The sequence below is a fragment of the Mchenga conophoros genome, linkage group LG3, assembly GCF_057382185.1.
Source record: "Mchenga conophoros isolate Kocher_MC1m ecotype Shallow Benthic linkage group LG3, M_conophoros_male_GT1.1, whole genome shotgun sequence".
NCBI classification, from domain to species: Eukaryota; Metazoa; Chordata; class Actinopteri; order Cichliformes; family Cichlidae; genus Mchenga; species Mchenga conophoros.
In genome coordinates this window covers 57,980,252-58,005,669 of record NC_140528.1, presented here as the reverse complement: position 1 = coordinate 58,005,669, position 25,418 = coordinate 57,980,252, and the positions used below count along the sequence as shown (strand labels likewise).

The following is a 25,418-nucleotide window of genomic DNA, read 5'->3' as shown; positions in this document are numbered from 1 at the left end:
CTCAGCCTTCTCCGCAAAGCCCTAGGAGTGGAGGAAGAACAGGCAAGAGCCATGGTCAACTTTATCAATCTGCAGAAAGAGTCAAACCACAGTATAACCACCATTAGGGTAGGGAAGGAAAATGTTTATGTTCCACCTGGTAAAACGGTAAATGTGCGATGTAAAGTACCATCTACCTTTGACATTTCCAACCCTGTTGTCCTGTATGAGCCACTAGAGGATAGCGCCACGCTAGAGCAGCTGAGTGTGGGGGAAGGATTGTTGGAAATCAGTAACACCAAACAACCATTTGTTAGTGCCAATTTCCAACCACACAAACCAAGTAATCACTCTGCCAAAGAGGTCCCAACTTGGCTCCATCCAACATGTTGCCAAAGTTCTGGAGCCAGGCGAACAGGACGTTGGAGATGGGGGTCCAACACAAGCTTGTGTATTGAAGGCTGAAGTTAATGTGGCCTCTCCTGGCACTCCCCCTGCTGACCTGTGGCGACCACCGGTTGACCTCAGTCACCTTAGTTCAGAACAGCAGAGAATAGTCGAGAAAATGTTGAATGAGGAATCAGCTGCTTTTGCACAGGACGGCAGTGACATTGGATATATACCCTCTCTCCAAATGTCAGTTAGACTCAAAGATGACACCCCAGTCCAAAAGGCTTATGCGTCAGTCCCAAAGCCATTGTACAGGGAGGTTAAAGAATATATACAGGAGCTGCTTGTGAAGGGGTGGATTGTAAAATCACACTCGCCATATGCTGCCCCTATTGTTTGTGTGAGAAAGAAAGACGGATCATTGCGCCTGTGCATTGATTACCGGCTTCTCAACAAAAAGACTGTGCCAGATCGGCACCCCCTCCCCCGCATACAGGACCTGATTGACTCACTCGGAGGCTACAGGTGGTTTTCCATCCTAGATCAGGGCAAGGCTTACCACCAAGGCTTTATCGCGGAGGGGTCCAGGCACCTGACTGCATTCACCACCCCATGGGGCTTATATGAGTGGGTCAGGATCCCGTTTGGCCTTTCTAATGCACCAGCAGCCTTCCAAAGAAGCATGGAGGAAATGTTGGACACACTCAGGGATGAGTGTTGCATCCCTTATCTGGATGATGTGCTATGTTTCTCCAGGTCCTTTGAGGAACATGTTGAGGTCTTGCGGCGTGTACTTCAAGCTCTGCAACGCCATGGAGTTAAGCTCCGCCCTGAGAAATGTGAGCTACTTCCCAAAGAGGTCAGGTATGTAGGCCGCCTGGTGTCGGCAGATGGAGTGAGGATAGACCCAAAGGACCTAGAGGCAGTACAGGCGCTAAAGCAAAAAGCCCCTCAAACAGTCGGTGATGTCAGGCGGCTACTGGGTTTTCTGAGCTACTACCGGGCTTATGTGCAGGACTTCTCCCGCATAGCCAGGCCGCTTTATGAATTGCTCAAGACAAACCCCAGCCCACCTCTAACTAACCTTGTAAGAGAAAAGGGGAAGGGGCCGCAGTTATCTTCACGGACTCCAGTAGAGTGGGGCAGCCAACACCAACAGATTCTTGAGCGTCTCATAGACATTCTAACAAGCCCACCAGTGCTAGCCTACCCAGACTTTGATCACCCTTTCATACTGCACACAGATGCGTCCCAACAGGGCCTGGGGGCGGTCCTGTACCAGAAACAAGATGATAAGATGAGGGTGATAGGTTATGGGTCACGCACACTGACCCCAGCAGAACAGAATTACCACCTCCATAGTGGGAAACTGGAGTTTCTGGCCTTGAAATGGGCAGTATGTGAAAAATTTGTCGACTACCTGTACTATGCGCCCCATTTCACGGTCTTCACGGACAACAACCCCCTGACCTACATTATGAGCACAGCCAAGCTCAATGCTGTGGGTCATCGCTGGGTGGGGCAGCTTGCCGATTTCAATTTTGAAATCAGGTATCGGCCAGGCAAACAGAACATTGATGCAGACACGCTTTCGCGCTGTCCACTTGATATCAGTGTTTTTATGGATCAGTGCTCAGAAAGACTACCAGAAGAGGCAGTGTGTGCCACCTGGGAGGGAACTAGGACTGCAGAAAAAGGGGATGTAGCATGGGTGGCAGCCCTCAACATAACATCACAACACCAGACACATGCAGACACTGGAACATTTCCAGTCATCAGCTGCAAAGAGCTCTCAGATGAGCAGCGGAAAGATCCTGTTATCAGCAAAATGTTAGAGTTAAAGGAGAATAACAGAGATCTAACTGATGAGGTTCGTAGAACATTGGACAAGTCCACAAGGAAATTGTCACGAGACTGGAGTAGGCTGCAGGTGGAAAATGGCTTACTCTATAGGAAGACTCCCAGCCGAAAGCAGTTAGTCCTGCCTGCCATCTACAAACAAACTGTCCTCTCACACCTCCATGACAACATGGGACATGTTGGTGTGGAAAGAGTCCTTAGCCTAGTAAGAGATCGCTTTTATTGGCCCTTTATGAAGAGAGAGGTTGAGGAATATATCACCAGACGATGTCGTTGCATTAAGCAAAAAAAGCCAGCCTTACCTGACAGGGCACCTATGGGGAGCCTTACATCGAGCTCGCCCCTAGAGCTCGTATGCATTGACTTTCTGCACCTTGAGACCAGCCGGGGTGGGTACGAATACATACTGGTTGTAGTCGACCACTTCACCAGATTCGCACAAGCATACCCCACTAAAAACAAGGCTGGAAAGACAGCTGCAGAGCGAATCTTCGGTGACTTCATCCTACGGTTTGGCTATCCAGCTAAGCTTCACCATGATCAGGGCCGGGAGTTTGAGAATGAGTTGTTTAGGGCTCTCAGACAACTGGCCGGTGTAAACCATTCTAGGACTTCCCCATACCATCCACAGGGCAACCCTGCAGAGAGGTTCAATCGGACTCTGCTACAAATGCTCAGGACGTTGGGCGAGAAAGAGAGAGAGAACTGGAAAGATCACCTGTCTCACGTTGTGCACGCATACAACTGCACCAAACATGAGTCCACTGGGTTTTCTCCATATTACCTCCTTTATGGTCGCCATCCACGTCTCCCCGTCGATCTCCTCTTTGGGTTGGTAGCTGAGGACGAGGCCGACACTCCAAGTGGATATGCAAAACGATGGAAAGAGAAAATGATCGAAGCGTACAAGATAGCCAGCACGAACAGCCAACATTCGAGTGCCAAAGGCAAGCACTATTATGACAAACGGAACAGGGGTGTAACCCTACAACCAGGTGACAGGGTTCTTGTTCGCAACGTTGCAGAAAGGGGAGGTCCATGCAAACTGAAACCCTATTGGGAGAAAACTATCTACATTGTCAGAGAGCAGGTTGGTGACAACCCAGTTTATAAGGTCAGCCCTGAAAACAGAGGTCACCATACTCGCACCCTCCACAGAAATTTGTTGCTTCAAGTTAATGATCTACCAGCAGACATTACAGATGATCGCATGCCTGATAGACCGCCAAGGGCAAAAGGAAAGTCAAATCAGCCACGGGAAACGGTCGACCAAATAGAGGCTGGTGATGTAAGTGGATCTGAAACGGATGAGGAGGCACCTTGTTACTGGCTGCGGGTACCCAGAGAATCATTAAGGACCAATCGGGACATTCCTAATCAGGTCCCAGTGAGCGGGTCATTGGTTAGTCCTGAGACACCTGGTGACATGCAGGGTGGCGATGTTCCTATGGGATCAGAGTTTGACCGAGTGAGTGTAGGAGAGATGGAGCAGGAGAGAGAGAATGACATTTCGCCCCCTGTGGAGGAACCAGAGTTTGGCGAAGAGCAGCTGGCGCCCCAGACCAATGACTCCAGTGAAAACACTCAAGGGTCTCAACCTGGACCTCAGCCCGTACTAAGGAGATCTACAAGGCAGAGGAGACCTGGCCAGATACTGACCTATTCTTCCCTTGGCCAGCCAACGTATCAGCCACGTCTTGCTGTTAGTTCTGTGGGTGTAGAGCCAGTGTTCTATATGCACCAGTGTCCACAATCGTACTGGCATTCAGTCCAACCCATCCATATTATGCCTGGTGTACACTCCGCTGTCACTTACCCGATCTGCTGCTGAGTTTAAGACGGGCATAGGACCTTGGGTACATATAGTTTTGGGTATTCAGAAAATGTAGAAAATCATTGCACACCCATATGTATTTGTAATTTGTGAGTATATTGAGTGAAGAGTTAAAGTTTGATTCAGAGTTAATGGAAGTTTACACTGTTAATTGCAAGTGTCGGGAGCCACTTTTGGTTTGTAGGGGAGTGTGTGGCACACCCAAAATGCATGGCCACTTTTGTGTTAATCATTTAATTTAATTTATTTAATTTGTTTATCAGTTATTTTCTGTGGCTATTAATATCCAAAATGACTTTGACAACATGACCAACCTAACCAGTGCATTATTTTGTCACATAAACTGTATAGAAGGTACAAAGAAATGGAGCAACACCCCAGGTGGAACTATTATTCCAAGACAGGTGCAACCCGGTTGCTTTAGGGGGATGGACTTCCGCCCACGAGTCAGATGCAATCTGAGAGGCAAACCGAGTGCACTGTCTTCATTGCTCCTGAACTTTACCTGTGTTTGCAGGTTTGTACCTGGTAAAGAAATACTACTACTGTTTGTACATAACAATGTTTTATCTCCATGTTAACTTGTGAAGAAGTAGAACAGTACCTGTAACACTTATGGGCACTGCCGCGCGGTCGACTCGCATCAGTGTGAGACAGCGGTGTCAGGCTGCGCAGGCCGCTAGCAGAAACGGCGCGGTAATGTTTTGTATTGTGGGTCGTTAGCGCCCAGAGCATTGTCTTGTAGGAAGGTCATTCATATCGATTTCTTTTCTTTTCATTATGAAGGTTGGTACTCCCGCACACTTTACTATTTTATATAAAGCTTATGATACAAAGATGTTTTATTGTTAAGTGTCATTGAGGTTTGAAAAGTATATAGCTGTTTAATATGTGAGTGTTAATGACATGTGAAGTAGAAAGAAGTTGTCCATGTTATGCAAAAGTGAATTTCATCCTCAGTGTGCTGTAAATGTGTGTCTAATTCTGCTCAATTTCAGTATTCAGAATCTGTACAGTCGTATATTGCTGTAAATTCATTGTAGATTACAGTGGCTTCCAACTACTTAAGTAAGAGCAGGTGTGTACTTTTGTTTTGCTTAGACTGAGCGATCGCATGAAGTACATGTAAAATAGTGGAAAGTGTAGAGTGTGAATTCATTTATTTTTCTACTTGTGACTTTGGGGAAATGGACAGATATGGACACTGGGACTGAAAAAGTCATGTACACGTGGATATTGTTAATGCTGTTCATGTTTGTTGAAACTTGAATAAGAGATGCAATCTGAGAGGCAAACCGAGTGCACTGTCTTCATTGCTCCTGAACTTTACCTGTGTTTGCAGGGATTTCTTCTTTGTTATTGTGGCACCATTCCTGGGGCCCGTAACATGTGGTTTAAAAGATGCTCACAGACAAACATGAACTTGTTCAGAAACATTGTGCAAAATTGTGACATTTCTGTATCTAACTAAAACTGGTTGTGTAACACTAACAGGTTTTGGCAGCTCATAGCTACACAGCAGTCCTATAAATGTTCTTTTCCCGGCTTATATTTTTCAGGTTTTCAGATTTTTTGTGTGTCAGACACCTCTGGCATTTGTATGATTTTTAAAATGGGCAGCCACACAAGATCGAAACGACCCTTTAAATTTATTTAAATCATCGTGTTGAGCAATGACCTCACTGACGCAGAGAAAAGTATTTCCTGGATTGGAGGGGAAAGAGCACAGAGGGCCTTCTCGGGCTCACAACACAGCGTTACTGCAGTAACAGCATGGGTAATAGAGTCACAGGACTGTGGATTAAATGGGTTCAGAATGGACAGTGGGAGTAGCTGGCAGCTAACATCCACCCACACGCCAGGAGTTGGGAGGGTGTCATCTATGATTCTTTTCTGAATAATGGGAATTGAGGCCATAAAGTGTATCTAAGAGAACAAAATAAACTCATTTCTAACCAGGGGACCTCAGCCTCAGCCACGTCATCCTCAAATCCACCCTCTGATCACATCATTACATATCTCCGGACACCCTCATCACCACCAAACTGAACAAACATTCCTCGGTTTTCATTTCAACGCCAAAGCCAAGCACACAAGAGAGCAGATTCAACAAAATTTTTAAAAAGGCCAAACAAGTCCCTCGGCTTCACCCGTTTAAACATTTCCCCCCATGCTTTCAGTTTATTTGAACAGGACACACTAAAGCAGCTACAAGACCTGCAGTTCAAACATGGAATTTGGTGTCTAATGAAGTCAACAGAGAGATATCATCTCACGACACAGTTTTTATTTCATCTCCTCTCCATGCTGTCCTCCTTCCAAGACGAAAAGTCTTCCAGATTGCTTCCATCGGAGCTTGGAGGAGTAGTTTGTATGATTCTGAGGATTTGGTTAGAGCTGCAAAGAAAAGAGTGGAGTTTCAATGTTAAATTCAGGGTCATGGAGGTAGTATATCACGTAATATTATTCAAAAGTGATCAGACTGTGGGCTCAGTTCCAGTGGTTGGATGTACAAATTCAGGCACTTGGACCCTCTTTTTATGATTTGTCATGTTCTTTCTATGCAATGGAAAATATTGCAGTGCTTATTGCTCATTAAAAAATGGATGGTTTCCTCACGTCTCCAACTAATATTTATCATATACACAACACATTTATTAGACTACCCCCTAAAATTAACAGCATTTATATGTTTCTCTAATAGGTAATTCACCAGTATGTGCAAGCTATTTAATCAAAGTGATATTTTTAAGGCTAAAGTGTCTGGATTTTTACTTGTTACAGATTAGCTTCACATAAAGGCTCTGAATTTTTCCATCACCAGTAAAATCATCTGTGTCTTTTATCTGCTGTTTGCCCAGACCAGGGGTGCCCAATCCCGGTCCTCGAGAGCTACCGTCCTGCAGCTTTTAGATGCATCCTTGTTCCCACACACCAGAATCAAATGAATGGCTTGTTATCAGGCCTTTGCCAAACATGATGGCATGCTGAAGAGGTAATCAAACCATTTGATTCAGCTGTGTTGGAGTAGGGATGCATCTAAGAGCTGCAGGATAGTAGCTCTTGAGGACTGGGATTGGGCAGCCCTGGCCCAGACTTTTCCTTATCTTCTTTTTTCAAGGTAGATGTAAGTCAGGCGGTCGAGAAGCTAGCTTATCAATCAGAAGGTTGGTGGATCAATTTCTGACTCCTTTAGTGCACATGCTAAAGCATCCTTGGGCAAGATGCTGAACCCTAAGTTGCCCTGATGCATCCACCGCAGTGTGTCCATGTTAGAAAGCACTCAGACATAGATTGTATAGTATTGTGTGATTGGGTGAATAACACTTGTAGTAAAAACTGCTTTGAGTGTTTTAGAACTAGTCCACTTACGTCTATAAGACCAAAAGTGCTGTTGTAACCACAGCCATTGCTCCCTTTGAGGCCATTGAAAAGAATGCAGGCACTTTTGTTTTGGCTACACGTTTCAGACCCATCTATAATTATTAATAAAGGTTTTTATTTATTTTTTTAAACAAAGGTTTAAGCAAAGTCATCAACATTTGTAAGCATTGTAAACAAAAGATTAAAAAAAAGGTATTGCAGCAATGTAATGTGTTTTCTGAACATGCGACTGTGTAAACCTTCTAGACAAAGCACAAAATAAATACAAGCCTGCAAATGAGCACAACATGGTGAGTTTTCCTTTCATACATAAAATTGTTTGACCGTTGCGGTGCACCAAACTGTAAATAAGAGTACTGTATTTTTAAAAGAGTAAATGGTGAGCATCTGGAATGCTTTACCTCCTTCATAACCTCTCCTCCTCTGCCCTTCATCTGATCCTCTTCTGTTTTAACTCATGAACAAAGGAAGACGATTAAGCTGACAGAACCGTTTTATATCAGACCCAAATAGGTTCATCTAATGCCCATGAATGTGTCATTTTTTGTTGTGTCAGTGAGTTATATTTATGCACAATGGCTGATCATCTCTCTCTCTCTCACTCTCTCTCACACACACACACACACACACACAGGAAGTGAGTAAAACTTCTGAACTTCTTTGTCAAACCACTTCCTTGTACACTCATTTGCACTGGCTGCATTAAAGCGTCAACTGTCACTCTTCTCCCAGCTGGTAAGTTTCTCTAAATGTAGGCAGTTTAAGTTGCCTGATATTTACTGCATCTTGTTTATTTTTATTTTTATACAGTTCTGTAGTACGTAACTTTTGAGGCATGTAACTTTTACTTTTAATCGTATCCAAATGGCCTTCAAGATTCCTCCTGAGTCTTGCCATATACCTTTAAAAATCAGAAGCTGGCCATTTTGAGCTGCCGTACTTCATACATTGTACACTGTGAGTTGATTCTGGTTCTGTTTGGGCAGAAGTCTAGTTGCATGAGTAAATTTGTAAATCCTTATTTGTACGGATGTTCTTGAGCTTTCAAAGACTCAACCTAATTCAAGATAGGTTGAGACAAGATACAAAGCAAAAGAAAAAACTTTGGATTGTAACACTGAAACTGGAAGAGGAAGAAATAAAGGTTAAACAGAAGGTCATTGTAGGCATCGGCTCTTTTTTTTAACCAGTAATTTGCATCTCTGACCTGCCTTTGTGCTGTTAGCGTGGGCGCTAGAGAGAGTAGGCGAGGTGTGTTAGTGTAATCAAATTAGGGACTCACAGGATTGTGTAACACAGCAATCACAGGCCCAAATGTTCCTGTCTCCATGTGGAGGTCCAAGTCATATTGCCAAGAGAAAAACATTTTTTGTTTTAGCTGCAATTTACTCCACATCTGCACTTCATTCCCAGTCTCAACCTCATCTTTGGGCTCTGTCCATTTTGAACAGAGGATGGTGGTCAAATTAATGGGTAATGACAAGATAATGGTGTGACACACCATATTAAATGTGCAACATGTATGCCAGTAAAGTAAAAATCATTTTACATTGTGGCTACATGAGGAAAACAATGGGAAGGAGAAAATTATTGTTTTTAATTTATATTTACATTCAAGAGGTAAACGATCCTCTAAAAGCTGCAACTGAACCAGCCAGCCTAGAAGGCCAATAATGCCAATTCTGACATTCACAGCCAGATTCAGAGACCGTAAGCTAATAATAACACAATAACTGTGATGAAACTAAAGTTAAGGAAGTCGTTCACGGTACTAATTTTAGTTCCACATTTCTGACTCATTATTACAATTCAACTAGAACCGAGGATTGGTTCAAAATTCTTATTTTTATTAGTTTAGAAAATACAGTTTTATGCCATTAATGCATTTCTGTACTAGCAAAGTAAAGCTGTGTTGAGAGGAGTAACTATATCGTTAGCCCCCTCTCTTTATTTTTGTCTTCCATCTTGCCTAATCTGTTTTGTAGTTCCTCATTCAGAAAGCAAACTAAAACAACAACAAAGTCTCTGCCAAAAAACACCAGAATTGGTACTTCGTGAGGAATGGTTGCAAGGTATTATTTTCAGTAGTTTAGATGAGAACATTTGATTGCAATTATGTTAGCAAGTGCTAACAAATTCAGTAACACACTGTGGGCTTTGCGAGCGAGAAGACATACTTAAAATACAGGTCTATAGATCTGTTGGTTACCATCTGAAAACAACCATTTGAAAAAAAGAAATAAGTATTCAACAGGTCTGTAAACACTTGCAAACTATTCCCAAAGCTGTAGTTAAACAGTAAAAAGTAAGACATGAACCAGAAACTTTTCATATTTTGAAATGTGATTGTTACACTGGTAAGGCACAAATGTTATTTTCAAGGTGAATGTTCATCATGTCTGGTTTCCATTGCGCTTTTTCAAGTTTCAGTACAGCTCACAGAGCTAGTTTCCAAGTCTGTCTTGTGTTTGCAGAAAAGTCATCTTACGTGTAAACTGCAGAAACTTTCGAGCTACCAAAGCAAACAAAAGCAGGTGTCAAGTGCAGCACCCTCTTTACAGTCGATGTCATCCAGAGACTCCCATTAACAATTTGCCAACTGAGATTACACATTTTCCCATAGCAACCATAGGTTGCCACAGACTTACGAACCAGTCTCCAGGCCTACAACTGAGACCTTAAATAAGCTCATCTCATCTGCTTTCTAATCCCAATAAACAACCAAATTAACACAGAGCAAGGACTGATAGAAGATATTATTTTCAGCGGCTATAACTGCTGTTTGAAGGTATTAATGTCTTTGTAATCTAGTTAGATCAAGCTATACCGAAAGCAGTTTAATCTGCTTTGTAATTTCTGAGTCAAAAGGAATACTTAGCAACTATCCATCCATCCATCCATCCATTTGCTTCCGCTTATCCTTTTCAGGGTCGCGCAGGATGCTGGAGCCTATCCCAGCTGTCATAGGGCGAGAGGCGGGGTACACCCTGGACAGGTCGCCAGTCTGTCGCAGGGCAACTAGGAAGTATTAAAATAAGATGCATTTTAAATAAGTGTCTTTTTATCTTTCTATGCCAGCCTAAACATACCTTGAAACACAACCTAACTAGTACTCAGTGATAAGTAGTTAAAAGGTGTTATCCCCCCAGTATTTTAGATGAAATAATTTGATGGAAGTAATTAATTAGTCAGCCAAAGTTACACTAATACTAATAAAGCACAGGGAGCAATTCGCACATCTCACATCCCTTTGAAGCTCACAGGTTGTTGTTAGTGGTCATTTCAAGCTTCACTTCAGTTCAGTGTATTTACTGTCCAATCATAGGCCAGTCACCAGTGTCCTATGCTCCTGTTGGTAATTGCTTCAATCGCTCGTCTTGAAGTTAAAAAAGTGTATCTCCACCTACTTCACATTGTCAGCAGTTTTTTTCACCCATAAGTACTGAAATTCATTGACTTTCTCTGGTGTCTGGTCACAACGTTGCTGTGGTTGCTCCCTATATGGATGCAGCTTAACGCCTATTAAGTTAACCAGAATTTCACACCATGTGGTCATAGGCCTACTACACTAAGTGACACACTGTGGTGACACACATCTCACAATGTGTCACATTGTTTTTGTAGTTTCTGAGTCAAGAAGCATACTAATAGTAAGGTATGTTTAAAATAAGATGTAACTTTAACAATAAGGGCAAATCCCATTACACAAGCCTGTTTGTGCTCTCAAATGTCATGAGTAATGTTTATGTAAAAGGCCACATTTTGCCAAGAATTACATCAGAAGATCAATAGCTCATCTGCTCGCAGCCAGACAAATAAGAAAGAAAAACATTCCCCTATAACCCCCATAAAAAATAAAACATGCTGTTCTTAATTGTCATATTTTGAGAGATTTAAACAAATAACACATAAAGTTAATGATAAGCTTTAGAGATGGTGCCAGGCAGACTTTTATTACCACCACAGTGTTTGGATGTTGTTGGATGTTGTTGGTAATTATCTTCTCATTGAACTCTCAAAAAGAGGAAATAAAGAAAGGCTTAGTGTCTTTTACAATATTAAACTATTAATTTAACATAAGAGGAATTAGTAAAACAAAACAGGCTGCCTGAAATTTATTCAATCTGACTCTTTAGAACAGTGGCAGCTGTAGGACATTTTATGCTATTTAATCTCAATAATGCACACTCGGAGCCTCGAAATGAAGCTGGACTTGAAAAACAAAGACCTTCTAGAAAATTATTACGCCTGTCAAAAGCTATCATCATTTGCTCTCCGGGTAACAAACCTTTCTCCATTTCTGTACAAATTGTGCATCAGCTGTCGGGCGAGTTGGTGCTACTTGAGACCAACAGAGTGTTTCGTGCTAATCTAATAGCAAACCGAACTTCCTGGTTGTCACATCCTGGCTGGCTGACAGCTCATATGGTGACAGGCTGTGGTTGAGGCCTTAATCTTACTTTCCATCTCATTCTGCAAGGGGACTTCCTCTATTATTTCTGTCTCATTATTCTTTCTCTATGCTCTCCTTGCTAGACTTTCTTGTTTAATTTTTCTTGTACTTGTAGCATTCTTGTAATCTCATTTTATTTCTTGTCTAATCTGAAACAGCTGAGGGATAAGAAAAATGTTTCTTTGGGGGATGAAAGGAGAAAGCATACACCAAGGGAAATATTGACATCGTACTTAGCTTACACTGAGCACGCTGGCAAGTAATATTCAAATAAAAGTGCAAAAATAAACTAATTTTCCAAACAAGCATTCCAAACCAGAGGTTATTTTTCTTTGCTTTCCATTACCTTCTGTAGCTGAAAAGAAGCTGCAGGAAAATCAATATCCCCTGCACTTTCACGGAGATTATTGTTTTTATCCACACAGGATCCAATGAAGACAGAAAGTGCAGATTCGAGGATGCCAGAGCCCCCTCCACAAGACCCTGGTATTCCCGAAGGCCTCAAAACAAGCCCCCTAAACACAGAGGCTCTCGGGGAGTTTGCCCAAAACATGTCAGAGCACATACTTCGATCAGTTTTTAGCCAAAAGGAAACAGTAGAACCTGAGGAGTCCATTTATAACCAAGAGCACGAAATGCTAGCTGAGGCGCTAGCATCCGCAGTGATTGAGATCGCTCTGAGTGAAGTGTGTAGAGGAAGAAACTTAAAGGACCACATGGAGGGTGCTGAAATAGAGATGGAGAACAACAAGGGTGAACACCAGTGTTTTGAGGATAAATCTAGAAGAGACCAAGAACACCAGACTTCTACCCAGCCTTGCCATCCACCTCTATCCCAGTCAGGGCTTCCCGCTGTGGGATCCCTCGACTACCCCGACGCCCCACCGACCACGCCTCTTCTCCCAGAGCTGGAGAGGAGCAGAAGCAGCTTCGCCCGTAAGCTAAAAGGAGGCCTGGCAAAGGTTTTCCTACCCTCGCCTCCTCCACCAACGCCAAAGGACAAGGAGGACAACGGAGACGCTTTGATCAGCGACCCTCATGTGGAACTGATGGAGCATCTCATGCAGTCGCTGTCTACAGATGATTTGGGGAGAGGCAATTTCGAAGTAGCACCTCTGCATGAACCAACTATAGAGACTTTTGCACAGGCTCTGTCATGTGATATTACTAAGTGGGTTCTGGCTGCCAAAAAAAGAGAACAGATGTCACATGACAGTGATCTCAACCTACTGGCCCAACAGCTGGCTGAAACCATTATCACGTCCTCCATTGATGAAGCTAAAGTGCTTATCTAGGATTTAAAGTGATTCATGGAGTCAGGTATGATGAATAGCCTATATATATGCACACACAAGCTCAGTCCATGGACTATATATACATAAAAGGTGGACATAGCCACCATAACACAATCAGTTTAATTGTCTTTTGTAGCTATCTTAGTGTTTTTAAGTCAGACACGAAAAGTGAACCACTTATTGGTTAACAGCTTATGAGTAACAAGTCATTAACCAATTAGCATTTCCTGGTTTATCCACCTTTCTGACTCAAATAATGATGACAGATTTACAAAGGAATTTCATACTCTGTACACTATGATGTAAAACTAGCAACTGAGCCTCAAAAAGTTACCAGGTATTCAGTGACATCAGAGAGTATGGAAGTACATCTATAATAGCAGAAGGCTTTTTAGAAACCTGAGTAATCGCCCCCTGTTGGGCATCAGAAAGAATGCAGGTAAAAGCAAGATAGATAGACTATCTCTAGCATATACTTCTGTCCTACTCCACATACTCCTTCGCTACACGATGACATGACAAAACATTCTGTTCTGCAGCACAGGGAGAGAAGATGCCTGCCACTTTGAGTTCTCTAAGCCACTAAAACACTGTGGATTGTGGACTATCTTTAGAGTTGGTCTATATATACCCTTTCTGTGCAGCTTTTGACTACAATCCTCAGCAAGTCCATAGTCCTACCCATTACCAAGCCAGTACTTCTCTGTTGGTCACTCTGTAGACTTAGAAGCTAAATCTATCATTTATATATAGTCTGTGGGGTCTGTTACTGTTATTTCCTCTAAAGTAGGCAATACACATTATCTTACTCCAAGATTTGGGAATTTCATTTGTTACAGGAGTTAATATGATTCATTTGCATTTGATTGTAATATTATATTAATGCTATTTATTAATGATAACATATTATTATGAGTTCAACTGTGTATTCGTTTGTGTTTCTTGTTCAGAAATGAACTTGTCATTGAGGTTAAGTGGCATTTCTGCATCCTGAAAACTGCTGGATGATAAGTAACTGTTACATTTCATGATGGATTAAAGTACACTGGATCTGACTTTTATTTCTTTCTTACAAAACAATACTTGGCTCCAAAAGCAATAACCACATTTGTCCTTTGGATGGCAGCACAGTAAAGAAATTTCAGCATTTTTCAGCATGAGCTCAGCAGTGCTGACCTACTTGGAACATGACAACAACTGGAATTAATTTTGTTTTCCATTTAGGAAATCATTTACTTTTAAATGGTGGTCACCTGTCAGTAAAATTGTTTTGTTTTGTTTGATTTTGCTTCTATGGTCAGGTCCTGCCAAAAGGGAAAGCCCTGCTAAATATAATGCAGAGTACAACGACTTGCAGACTGCTATATCTGTAACAGAAGATGAAACTGGACAGCAGATGTTCTGTAGATGAACTTGTATCACACTGGATTATAATCAGACATAACATTGGCAAATTGTTTGGTTAGTTTTCTTTGTAATCACCCTCAAAATCTTTATGTATCCAGCATGACTCATTCAGCCCGTACACTGAGCAACGATACTGGCATTTTGGACAAATTTGTGTTCTGGCTCAAAGAAAGCTCGTTTTCATACTCACTTCGTCCTTGATGTCAGACCTTGGAAGAACAAAAAGAAAAAAGAAAAAAAAACGGGGCGCCACAGGTCTTAACCAAACACTGATGCGATCCTGGAATCGAATAAAAACTCTGTTTTCTTTTTAAATCAGTAACTACTTAAACACAGTTGGAGATTGACAAATTTACTGCAAGAAAATCTTTGCTGAACTTTTAAAGTGCTGTTTTGAATAAAGAGTCTCATTGTTCCTCTTAGTCACCGCTGTTTGAGTTCACACACTTTTTTGGTTCAAGAAACTAGGTAAGTGGGACACACAAACAGACTCAGACCCCCTTCCACCCTCCCTTTTATTTTGCACAAACACAAAACACACACACAAAAGCCCCACCATACAATAAACAACCCAAACATGTGCAGATGATATGAAGCATATTTCTCTCTTTCCACTAAAAAAACCCCAATTAGGTCTGTATGTTAATACTTACAGACTTGTCTGGATGAGGTATAAACATATTAACAAAGAGTTCGAGCACAAATTACTAACATACAGCAGACATAAGACTTAGTGCTTTTATCATTTTCAGTCAACACTAGTAAGAAGGCAGTCAGTCGCTTCTGTGACGATGGAAATATTTGAAAACCAGTACGTCTTCATTCCTGGCAAGTCATAGTCTGCTCTTATTTTCAAATACAATGCCCTCTCTCAGACATGCACGAGGTGTCCTTTTTCCATCAGTGCCATGTTGTCTCAACAGTGAGAGAGGTCTCCCTCCCAACTTATACATTATTCTACAGATGTCATGATCCTTGTGTTTTGTTGGGTTCTTTTGTTGATTTTCTGGTAATAATGGAGTTTTAGTTATGGAGTTACTTAAGAGAATGGAACACATTGTCATTGTACATGTACAATGAACTTGTGAGTGCTCCACACCAACTATGCTAGAATAAAATATAAATAGTAGACAGCAGGAATAAATAGCAAGCAGAATAAATATATATGATGAAGAGGGATAGATACAAAACAAGAGAAATATATACAAAGAAAAAAAAGCCTTGGTCTGAGTGGAGTCTGTGTGTGAGTGATGAGGGTTACTCAGACTATGCCTCAGATGAGTGAGGTGGGTGGGCAGTTGTAGGGTGTGGGGGTTAGTGTTTGTTAATAGTCTTAATGGCGTACGGGAAGAAGCTGTTTGTGACTCTGGAGGTGTCCTTTCACTCTAGTATTCAGAGTCTACTTAGAAGAATTACTATGTTTTGACATTATTTATTGTTATATTTATTAATTTATCCTCTTCTTTTAAGTCATCATCTCTGTGTTGTTTCCTTGTTATGTTACTTGCTGTTTTATTTTGATAATCCTTTGTCTCACAGATCTTTATTTTAGTTATATTTCCCTTGTCTCATCACTTTATTTAATGAAGCCGCGTCTAGTTTCCCAGGTGTCTCCACTCTCAGCCTCAGTTTTGTCAGGTTGGGTGTTTTCACGCAAAGAAAAGTCCAAGTGAACTCCAAGCAAACTAAAATGCAGCTCTACAAACCACGTGAGAATGTTCAGCCTGCTAATTGGCCAGATGTGTCTGGGGCAGGAGCAACAAAAGTAAATAGAGGAAGAAGGTGCTGTGTTCTGGGCTATTGGAAAACACAGAGAACTTACCTTTATTTCATGGCTAGCTGCTAGCCTTTACAGATTATTACACATCTGTAATAGCGTCCAATAGTGAGAATACAAAGCATTCTAGGCTTGTAACATACAGTAATTAGTTTGGATTGGGGTCGGATCACATTCACACCACAAAAGTGATATTTTGGCAAGTGTGAAAGCACACTTTGGTATGCTTTGTGTGCTATATGTGTTTGTAAAGACTTTTGGAAACAGGAATTTATTTCCTGTTTTGGAATGTGACTTTCTTGGTCCCCTGTACTGAACTTTCTTAAAGTCCTTTTTTTTTGTGTCATTCTTCAAGTCTGTTTTGTGAGTCCTACATTTGGGGCCTTTTGTCCAGAAATCATAAGAGTAGAAAACATTTTTTCCTGTGAAGGGGTATTTTTTAACCAGCGATGGGCACCTAAAGTCTCAAAAGTTTAAAGCTTTACTTCTGTTTTTGGCAAAAAAGATCCAAAGTTTTGAGGCAAAGAACAACATCTGGTGGCAAAATGAAGGCAAAGCAACCTCCAGAGCACAACTGAACCACAAGCATACCTTATTGTTTCAATCTCAGATCATGAATAAAAGCTCTGAAAAGACTAATGAATGCATCACTATTATGCATTAAAAAAATAATTATCTGTTGTAACTTTCATTTCTGGTAAAATGTCAGTCTGTAAATGTACATTGTCGTGCATCTGGAGGAATCCGAGACCAACCACCGTAGGGTCTGACAATGGGTCCAAAAATTTGTCTTTAAACATGTCAGTCATCAAGGTACAAAAAAATCAAATCAAAAAATCAAAGTTGATTCTTTACTGTCCCAGAATCAACTATATGGGTCATCCAGATAACTGATGGCAGTCAAGGTGCAGTTGCCTAGAACTGTAGAATCTCATCTGTGAAATGCACAGGGTGCCAGTGTTGGACCTGCCAATTTTAGTATTCAATAGCAAATGTCAAATGGGCTCCGTGGTACCAAGCAGTGAGCAGCAGAGGATGACAGGCCCTCAGACACCCTCGTGTTCCTGTTTTGGTCAGAGACATTCTCACCATTGGCCTACTGGAGGTCATTTTGTAGGGCTCTGGCAGTGCTCATCCTGTTCCTCCTTGCACAAAGGAGTAGATACTTGTCCTGCTAATGGGTTAAGGGGCTTCTACAGGCCTGTCCAACACTCATAGAGTAAATGCCTGTCTCCTGGATTCTCCTCTCAGATATGATGCTATACTCTGATTTGAACTTTTTTGAGCAGTGTATTTTTATCTTCCAAAGAAAATGTTTTTGGTATGAGTTACAGATTTTTGTCAGGGCAAGCAAAACAGCAGTGCTTACTAGAGCAGGGCGATATGACCAAAAATATTTATCACGATACACATTTGAAAATTTGCAATAACGATATAACTGACGATATAAATGACACTAGACAAAATACTCCTCAACTTTATTAGTGCAAAAAAAACAAAACAAACAACCATCAATGTATTTTCACTTAAACAAGCAGCTTTTTTATGTGCATTAAAGTTATATAAAAACGTAACAGTGCAAATTCCTTGCTGACAGTTTAACCAAAAGGCATTTCCAGTGGAAATTGGCTGACATATCCTCAGCATAACTATGTATAATATCTACAAAACTTAAAAAGAGGTTATACACACACAATACGGTAATATTATGTTGAAGCACAGTACGTATCACTCCGCGAGGCGCCGGCCTACGATAGCCGTAATGCTCCGACAATCCATCAAGCGGTGCGGCTTCGTAGCTTAGCAAAGTTGTACTAAAACATTTGACAGATTTTTGAGCACCATGTACCACATAAAATCATTTCGAGGTCAGTAAACACAACCAGAATTCATACATAAGGCGCACGGGATTATAAGGGGCACTGTCGATTTTCAGAAAAATAAAAGGATTGATTTTAAGTGTGCCGTATTTTCCAAACAACACGGTAATAACGACGGCCCGCTAGCATGCTCTACCAAAAATAGTGCTCTGTTGTGTATCTGACGGACGAAAGCTAGACCAGTTCCACACCAGTGAAGTTGCAGCATTTTTACAAACCAATTCTGGTTCATCTGTTTCATTCAACGATCCGCTTTCGCTCTTCTCATTCTGCGTCGCCGCCATGTGCGTATGTAAACAAAGGCACTGCGCATGCGCGTTTTACCCATATTCTATCGCGATATTTCCTTTTCTTATCGTTGCCCAACATTACACCAGTATTACCGTGAACGGTATGATACAGCCCAGCCCTAGTGCTTACCCGTTTAAAAATAGACATCGATTAAAACCTACCAAAGCTCTTTCCCTGCATGTCAAACAGCACTCTCTTATAAACCTGTTTGTATGCATTTAAACTCAGAGGTGTGGACTCGAGTCACATGACTTGGACTCGAGTCAGACTCGAGTCATTCATTTTATGACTTTAAACTTGACTTGAAAAAATGTTCTAAGACTTGTGACTTGATTTGGACTTTTACACTAATGACCTGGGACTTGAATTGGACTTGAACCGGTTTACTTGAAAAGACTTGATATTTCACCCCAAATATAAAATTTAACATGCATATTGTATAGAAAGTGTGCATCATGTATTCAAACCACACGCCGTACGTATGTGTGTGTGAACTGTAGCACAGCCAATCAAATTAACCAGATTTTTTTTTAAAAGAAAAAAAAAAAACGCTTAAAAATTTTATTTTTTTCAGGTACATAAACTATGAAGTAGTCATCAAAAAACCGAAATGCAATATGCAAAACATGCAAGAAGAGAATCACAGACAGATATGGAACAACTTCCAACTTTCTCCAACAGTTGAAGTTACATAAAGAACAGGAGGTGGTGCTTCTCTTTTGCTACAATGAGATAGCTGACTTCATCTAACTAGCAAATGTTGTCCAGGCTACGTTGGTGATACAGTTTTTTTTAATGTGTATGATATTTTTGTCATGCTATTTTAAAGCCGGTCCTACAAGCGCATCCAAGAATAACATGCAGCTTATCTCAGAACTGTCGGTGAAAATTATTCTTGGAGCTAAGTTAAATTGAGCTGCATTTTATAGAGGTGCAACTTCACAATTTGTGTATATTTTCTAAGTTCACTATTTTGTCATGTGTTGAGAAAAACACAGATTTTAAAATTACATGGTCTAATATTTACATTTAGCATATAACTGCAACATTCTTTTTTCATTTTTTTTAAAGACTCGAAAGGACTTGAAATTCAAAGTTTCAGACTTGTGACTTTACTTGGACTTTTACACCAGTGACTTGAGACTCGACTCTGACTTGCCTGACATTACTTGAGACTTGACTTGTGACTTGAGGATAAAGACTTGAGACTTGAGGATAAAGACTTGAGACTTACTTGAGACTTGAGGATAAAGACTTGAGACTTACCTGAGACTTGAGGATAAAGACTTGAGACTTACCTGAGACTTGTGGATAAAGACTTGAGACTTACCTGAGACTTGAAGATAAAGACTTGAGACTTACTTGAGACTTGAGGATAAAGACTTGAGACTTACTTGAGACTTGAGGATAAAGACTTGAGACTTACTTGAGACTTGCAAAACAATGACTTGGTCCCACCTCTGTTTAAACTACTGCAATATTGTGGCCACAGCTGGCTACAGTTTCTGGAAGCAGGTTTTTCCTCTGCTTAATTACAAGCTTTTGAAATCTGTAGCATCCATCAGTGTCATGGGTATGTCCGTGTTTTGTTATGAAGGTTGGAACTGGGCAAGCTGAGGCAACCTTTCCTGGTTTGCAATGTGAGGGTTCTGTCTGCCCAGGCCAATGAAAATTGTGAAGAATTTTATTGCTGTGTCCCCACTCCACAGAGATCTAAAGTCCTCCTGAGATGACTAAGGTAGATTAAACCTTTTAGCATATTTTGTTGCCTTAATGTCAATTTTAAATGCCTGACACAGCTACTACTAAAGTCTCTTGGCCTTGTTGCCTTGGTGATATAGCATTCAAGCACATCAACAATAAACTCCTCTCACCTCTACACAGCTGGCTAATCTTTCTGTGATGTTGAACAGTTACAGAAATGGACATTATCGGGCTCCTTTAATCAGACACTAGGGATGTATTCGGTCATCGAAACAAAAATTTTGGCCTTTAAAAAACGGAAACTGAAGATTTTGGACCTAAAAGGTGCAAAGCATACTTGCTGACTTAAGGTAGAAACACATTCAAAGAGACCACAATACACACACGCTGGCTTGGCTGCAGCAGTATGTGATAGTCCCTCAGCTCTGATACATAATATGTCATGGAATGCTTACTCTGAACTTTTAACTCCCACTGCTGATCACCATTGTGTTTTCCTACCACGGGACGCTAACTGACTGACACACTCACAAATATACACACTGACACACAGGCGCATAGATAAGCTGCAGGGCTGGGTGGACAGCTGTGGTGTCAGAGGAAACACACACATCTGGAGAAATGCTTGTTGTGTTGTCAGGTGGTTGGCTGCCAGAAAGACAAAGGGGGTGGAGAGGGGAGAGATGGAAAAGGGAAGAAGTGTAATGATACACATAGGAGGCATAGCAGGGGGGTTCTGTATACCCTAGTAGTAAATAAATTGCTGCAGCTGTCTCAGTCTATGGAAGGTAAAGCCATTGCTCATATGAACCCTGAATTAAATTTAAAAAAAATAAATAAAGAGAGCACCAAGATAAGCATTTTAGGGAAAACTAGGAAAAACTTGGGGTTTTACACTGTTATCACATTTCTTATGAAAGAAAATCACCAATGAGTTCGTAAGATTTAACACCAAATACTCAATGTATTCATAAATCAAGATAGATTTCTCAAAATCAAGCCACACAACAGAGAAGTTTCAAATAATGAGGTCTGTATATGTGCAAGTAATAATTCAGCTGCTTGTTTCAGATAGTTTGTGATCATTAAGGCCAAGTATAATTAGATAACATTTATTTGCAACTGTCACGAATTAAATTTAAAGCAATAAATGAGCATTTGATGCCTTCAGTACACACACATTGCTTTCTATGTGATAAATGTGATTTAATAAGCAGAACACCTTAAAATTCTTGGTCTCAGAGGTTTCTCAGTATTGCACGTAGAAAAGGAAAACTGCTGATCTGTGTGCTGATCTGACCATCCTCCATAAAGCTTTGTGGTCCAGAGCATTACAAGTGCCGTACCAGGTCGTGATATAACCAGACAGAAATCTCTTGATGGTGCATCAATAGAAGTTGGTGAGTATTCTAGAGTCCATGCCAAACCTCTTCAGCCATCGCAGGAAGCAGAGCTGTTTCGCTGCTTTTGTGATCAAATCCATGTAATGTGACCAGCTCAGGTCCTCACTGATGTTGACGCCAGAAACCTGAAGCATCTGATTCTCTCCAACCCTGTCCTGTCGATGTGAATGAGGGTGTGCTCTCCACCCCGCAGTTTGCTGTAATCTGCAATGAGCTCTTTGGCCTCGCTGATGTTGAGCAGCAGGTTGTTGTCCCAACACCATGATGTCAGGGCTCTCATCTCTGCTCTGTAACCAGACTTGTCTCCATCTGAAATGCAACCAATAATCGTGGTGTCATCTGCAAATTCGATGCAGTTTGGACTCTAGTGTCGAAAGGGCGTAGCCATGTTTTTTTCTCCAATTTTAAAATTAAGAAAAGGAAAACAAAATTGCAATAATTAAAATCTTTTATATCTTTAATAATCAGATTTTTAGATTTATGGAGTACTTGAGTGTATATTTCAATGGCAGACACTTTCATGAAAATCTCTTAGAGGATTTTAAGTGTTTCTTGCATCACCAAAGTGTTGCCAGCTGCGTTTCTCCCTTTGCTCCTTAAAGTACCTGACTACTCAAAGACCTTTTTCACCAGTCCTCCACTTGATCTTCTTTGATTTCATTTCAGCCCAATGCCAGGACCGCACAGCGTTGCCATGTGGATGGTACTTTTTGTTTTAAATAAGAACACCATGTCTTCTGATTTAATCCTGATCAAAAACACTGTATGAAAATCGTAACATTTGTTTTCAGTATCTTTCCAGTTAGTTATTCTATCATTTCACATAATGTCAGTTTAGATTAAATGGATTTGTTTTTTTTAAAAAAGACCCTTAAAGCTCTTTGTCGAGACCTACATTGATCTGATTGTGCAGCAGCAGGAGAACTTTATACACTGACTTGCTGTACTACTGGTTTCACTGCTTTGACTCACTGAGAAAGTGGTGTCTTTTATTCAACTTCAATTAAGTTGTTTGTTAAAGTCTTAAACCACCAAATTGTGTGCTGAATTGAATTTCTTAAAACAGCCAATAAAACTGAAAAACTAAAATCTCAAAATACAATTGAAGCAGGTATGAAGACAATTTTTCTTCACTGCCAAAATAGCCTGCAAAAACCTGCGCAGTGTACAGATTGTTCTATTTTACGAGGGTAAAACTGGCTCAGCATTCATAAATCAGAGTGAAGTGTAAGTTGGACACATGCTGTGCAACAATACTCGTATCGATATTGAACCGTTCGATACAGTGCTTTCGGTTTGGTGCGCATATGTATCGAGCAATACAACGTTTTTAATTTAGTTTATCAACTTTCCTTCTGACGATGCTGTCTGTGTTGAGCGCTCAGTGGATCTGCGCTCGACAGTGCAGCCTAGGCGGAGTAGTCGAACGCAGATTCACTGAGCGCAGGGCAAGCTAGCCAGACAGAAGTTAAGCTGTCCTTGCAACATGGCAAATTGAACCTCCCCCACCCTCATTCAGATCTGGCGTTTGGAACTATTTTGGTTTTCATGTGACGTATGACCCTGAAGGTAAGCGCGTCATGGACTAAAGTAAAACAGTATGTTGGATGTGCCATGCAATGCTCAATTACATTAGTGGGAACTAGTGTGTTCACCACGCAGTTAGCTCGTTAACGTGTTGGCCGTTAACGGGGCGATCCGCGGTAGCTCGTTAACGGAGATTTGCCGTGTTGTGGCGTTAACGTCATTTCAACGAGATTAACGCTGACAGCACTAGTGGGAACACAACGAATATGACTGCACATTTACGCCGACATCATCCTAGTGCAAAGACAAGTGGAAGCAGACAAAAACAACAAGCAAGCATGCTACAAACGTTACCCGAGTCATTTAGACAGCCGTTAGCACATGAGTCTCCTTATGGGGACCTGATATGTTTAATATGCTGCTGAGAATATAGCCCAGAAGAAGCGTATAGTATAGCTTTTATTTTGGAAAGAGCCATTTCTCTGTAATAAACTGTCTTTTCCAAAGATGAGTGATTTCTCGATCAGATAGATTTATTTTTTTTATTACTTTGTTGTTTCAGCAACATTAAATTTAAAAACTGTAATTTTGAGTTAATATATATATTTATAATTTTAATAAATGACAAATTAAAAAGGCATGAACATTTTTTTTTGTATCGAAAAAATATCAAACCGTGACACCAAAGTATCGAACCGAACCGAACCAAACCGTGAATTTTGTGTATCGTTGTACCCCTGCTGAATAGGGCTGATAAGTTAAACAGCTTTTCATCAGAAAAATGTACTGCCATATTTGAAAAAACAACAGACAATTTAGCATGGTATCCACTGATGCTTAAATACTTTTCTTTTTCCTTTCCTCTGACCATCTGGTTGTGAAAATACTCCAACTGTTTGGAAAGTTGGCACTTTGTTCCTCTTTTTTCCAAATTGAATAAACATATCAATTTTCTTGCTGACTTGTCCAACAGCGGGCTGGAGTCCATCCCAGCTTCCATAGGGCAAGAGGTCCTGAACAGGTCATGAGTCAGTCATGTGGCTACTACAGACAATCAGACATTTGCATCTATTTTGAATCACTGGTTAATCTAACATGCGAGTGTTTGAACTGCATAAACCCATGAAGGCACAGGGATAGCATGCAAACTTCACACATAAAGCGCCCAACTTACTTGTTGCGCAATGACAGTAGTAATCAATTTAATTCAACCCAATTTTATTTTATTAATATAGTGCCAAAACACAACAACAGTTGCCTCAAGGCATTTGATATTGTAAGGTAAAGACCCTACAATAATACAAAGAAAAACAGAAAACCCCAATAATCATATGAGGAAGCACTTTGGCGACAGTGTGAAGTCAAAACTCCCTTTTAACAGGACAAAACCTCCAGCAGGCTCAGGGAGGTGCAGCAGTCTGGACTCACCTTGATTCCTCACAAACTGTTTGTATGAGGTTACTGCTGAGTGTAATCTAACCTGCTTACATGAATGACAATTGTGAACAAATCAGAGCTAAGGAGTTTTCTAAATATGTAACATTAAATAATGGTCAAATTTAAAATTTCACCTGAAGGAGCAGACATTGTCAAAGTTTGGATCAAGCTGTAGACTTTTGTGATCACTTAGAAAGAATAACCTGAAACTAAAGAGAAATGCTGTCTTGTTCTCTGAATATACATCATAGAATCACATGAACTGTGGAAGAATACATACAGCAGCCCATTCTTTCCTTGTCATGCTTGCAGGCTGCATTAAATGCTCCCAAGGGTCACTATTAAAAAATAAATGCAAAAGTGAGTTGAGACAAGGAGGTCCAGATCGCCTTTCTCTGGAAACAGTTAAGTCCACCTTAATGCATCATGACGTTATGTCAGAGTTGTTACCAAATTAAATGAAGATATTTTTAGAAGGTAAAAAGATTAGATATTGTTTTGTAACTGTGACAAAGTCCCAGTATTAGTTTTTTTAATGGTAGTATTGCATAAGTTTAAACATTAAGCAGATATTAGAGAACAATAAGGGACATTACCACTTTATTGCCCTAACTGACAGTTATGGACAGTTTTTCTTGGCTTTTCTGGCAAAGTTTAACTTGGATTTTAAGTGATTTGAAAATATCCATTCTACACTGATTGTACTGCATGCCAGCCACATTGTTTCCAGGCTGAATCACTTGCACATCTCAACACTTACAACTTGTCCGAGACTTGCATGTGTATCAGTGCAGGTG

At 40.8% G+C, this 25,418-nt stretch overlaps 1 protein-coding gene across 1 annotated transcript; it reads left to right on the top strand.

Moving 5' to 3' along the window:
• Positions 1-8,146: 8,146 nt before the first annotated feature.
• LOC146579731 (uncharacterized) lies at positions 8,147-15,017 on the top strand. The gene is made up of 2 exons (XM_085269530.1): positions 8,147-8,182; positions 12,326-15,017. The coding sequence occupies exon 2, from the start codon at positions 12,332-12,334 to the stop codon at positions 13,193-13,195; it is 864 nt and encodes a 287-aa protein (XP_085125656.1). The 5' UTR covers positions 8,147-8,182; positions 12,326-12,331; the 3' UTR covers positions 13,196-15,017.
• Positions 15,018-25,418: the final 10,401 nt, after the last annotated feature.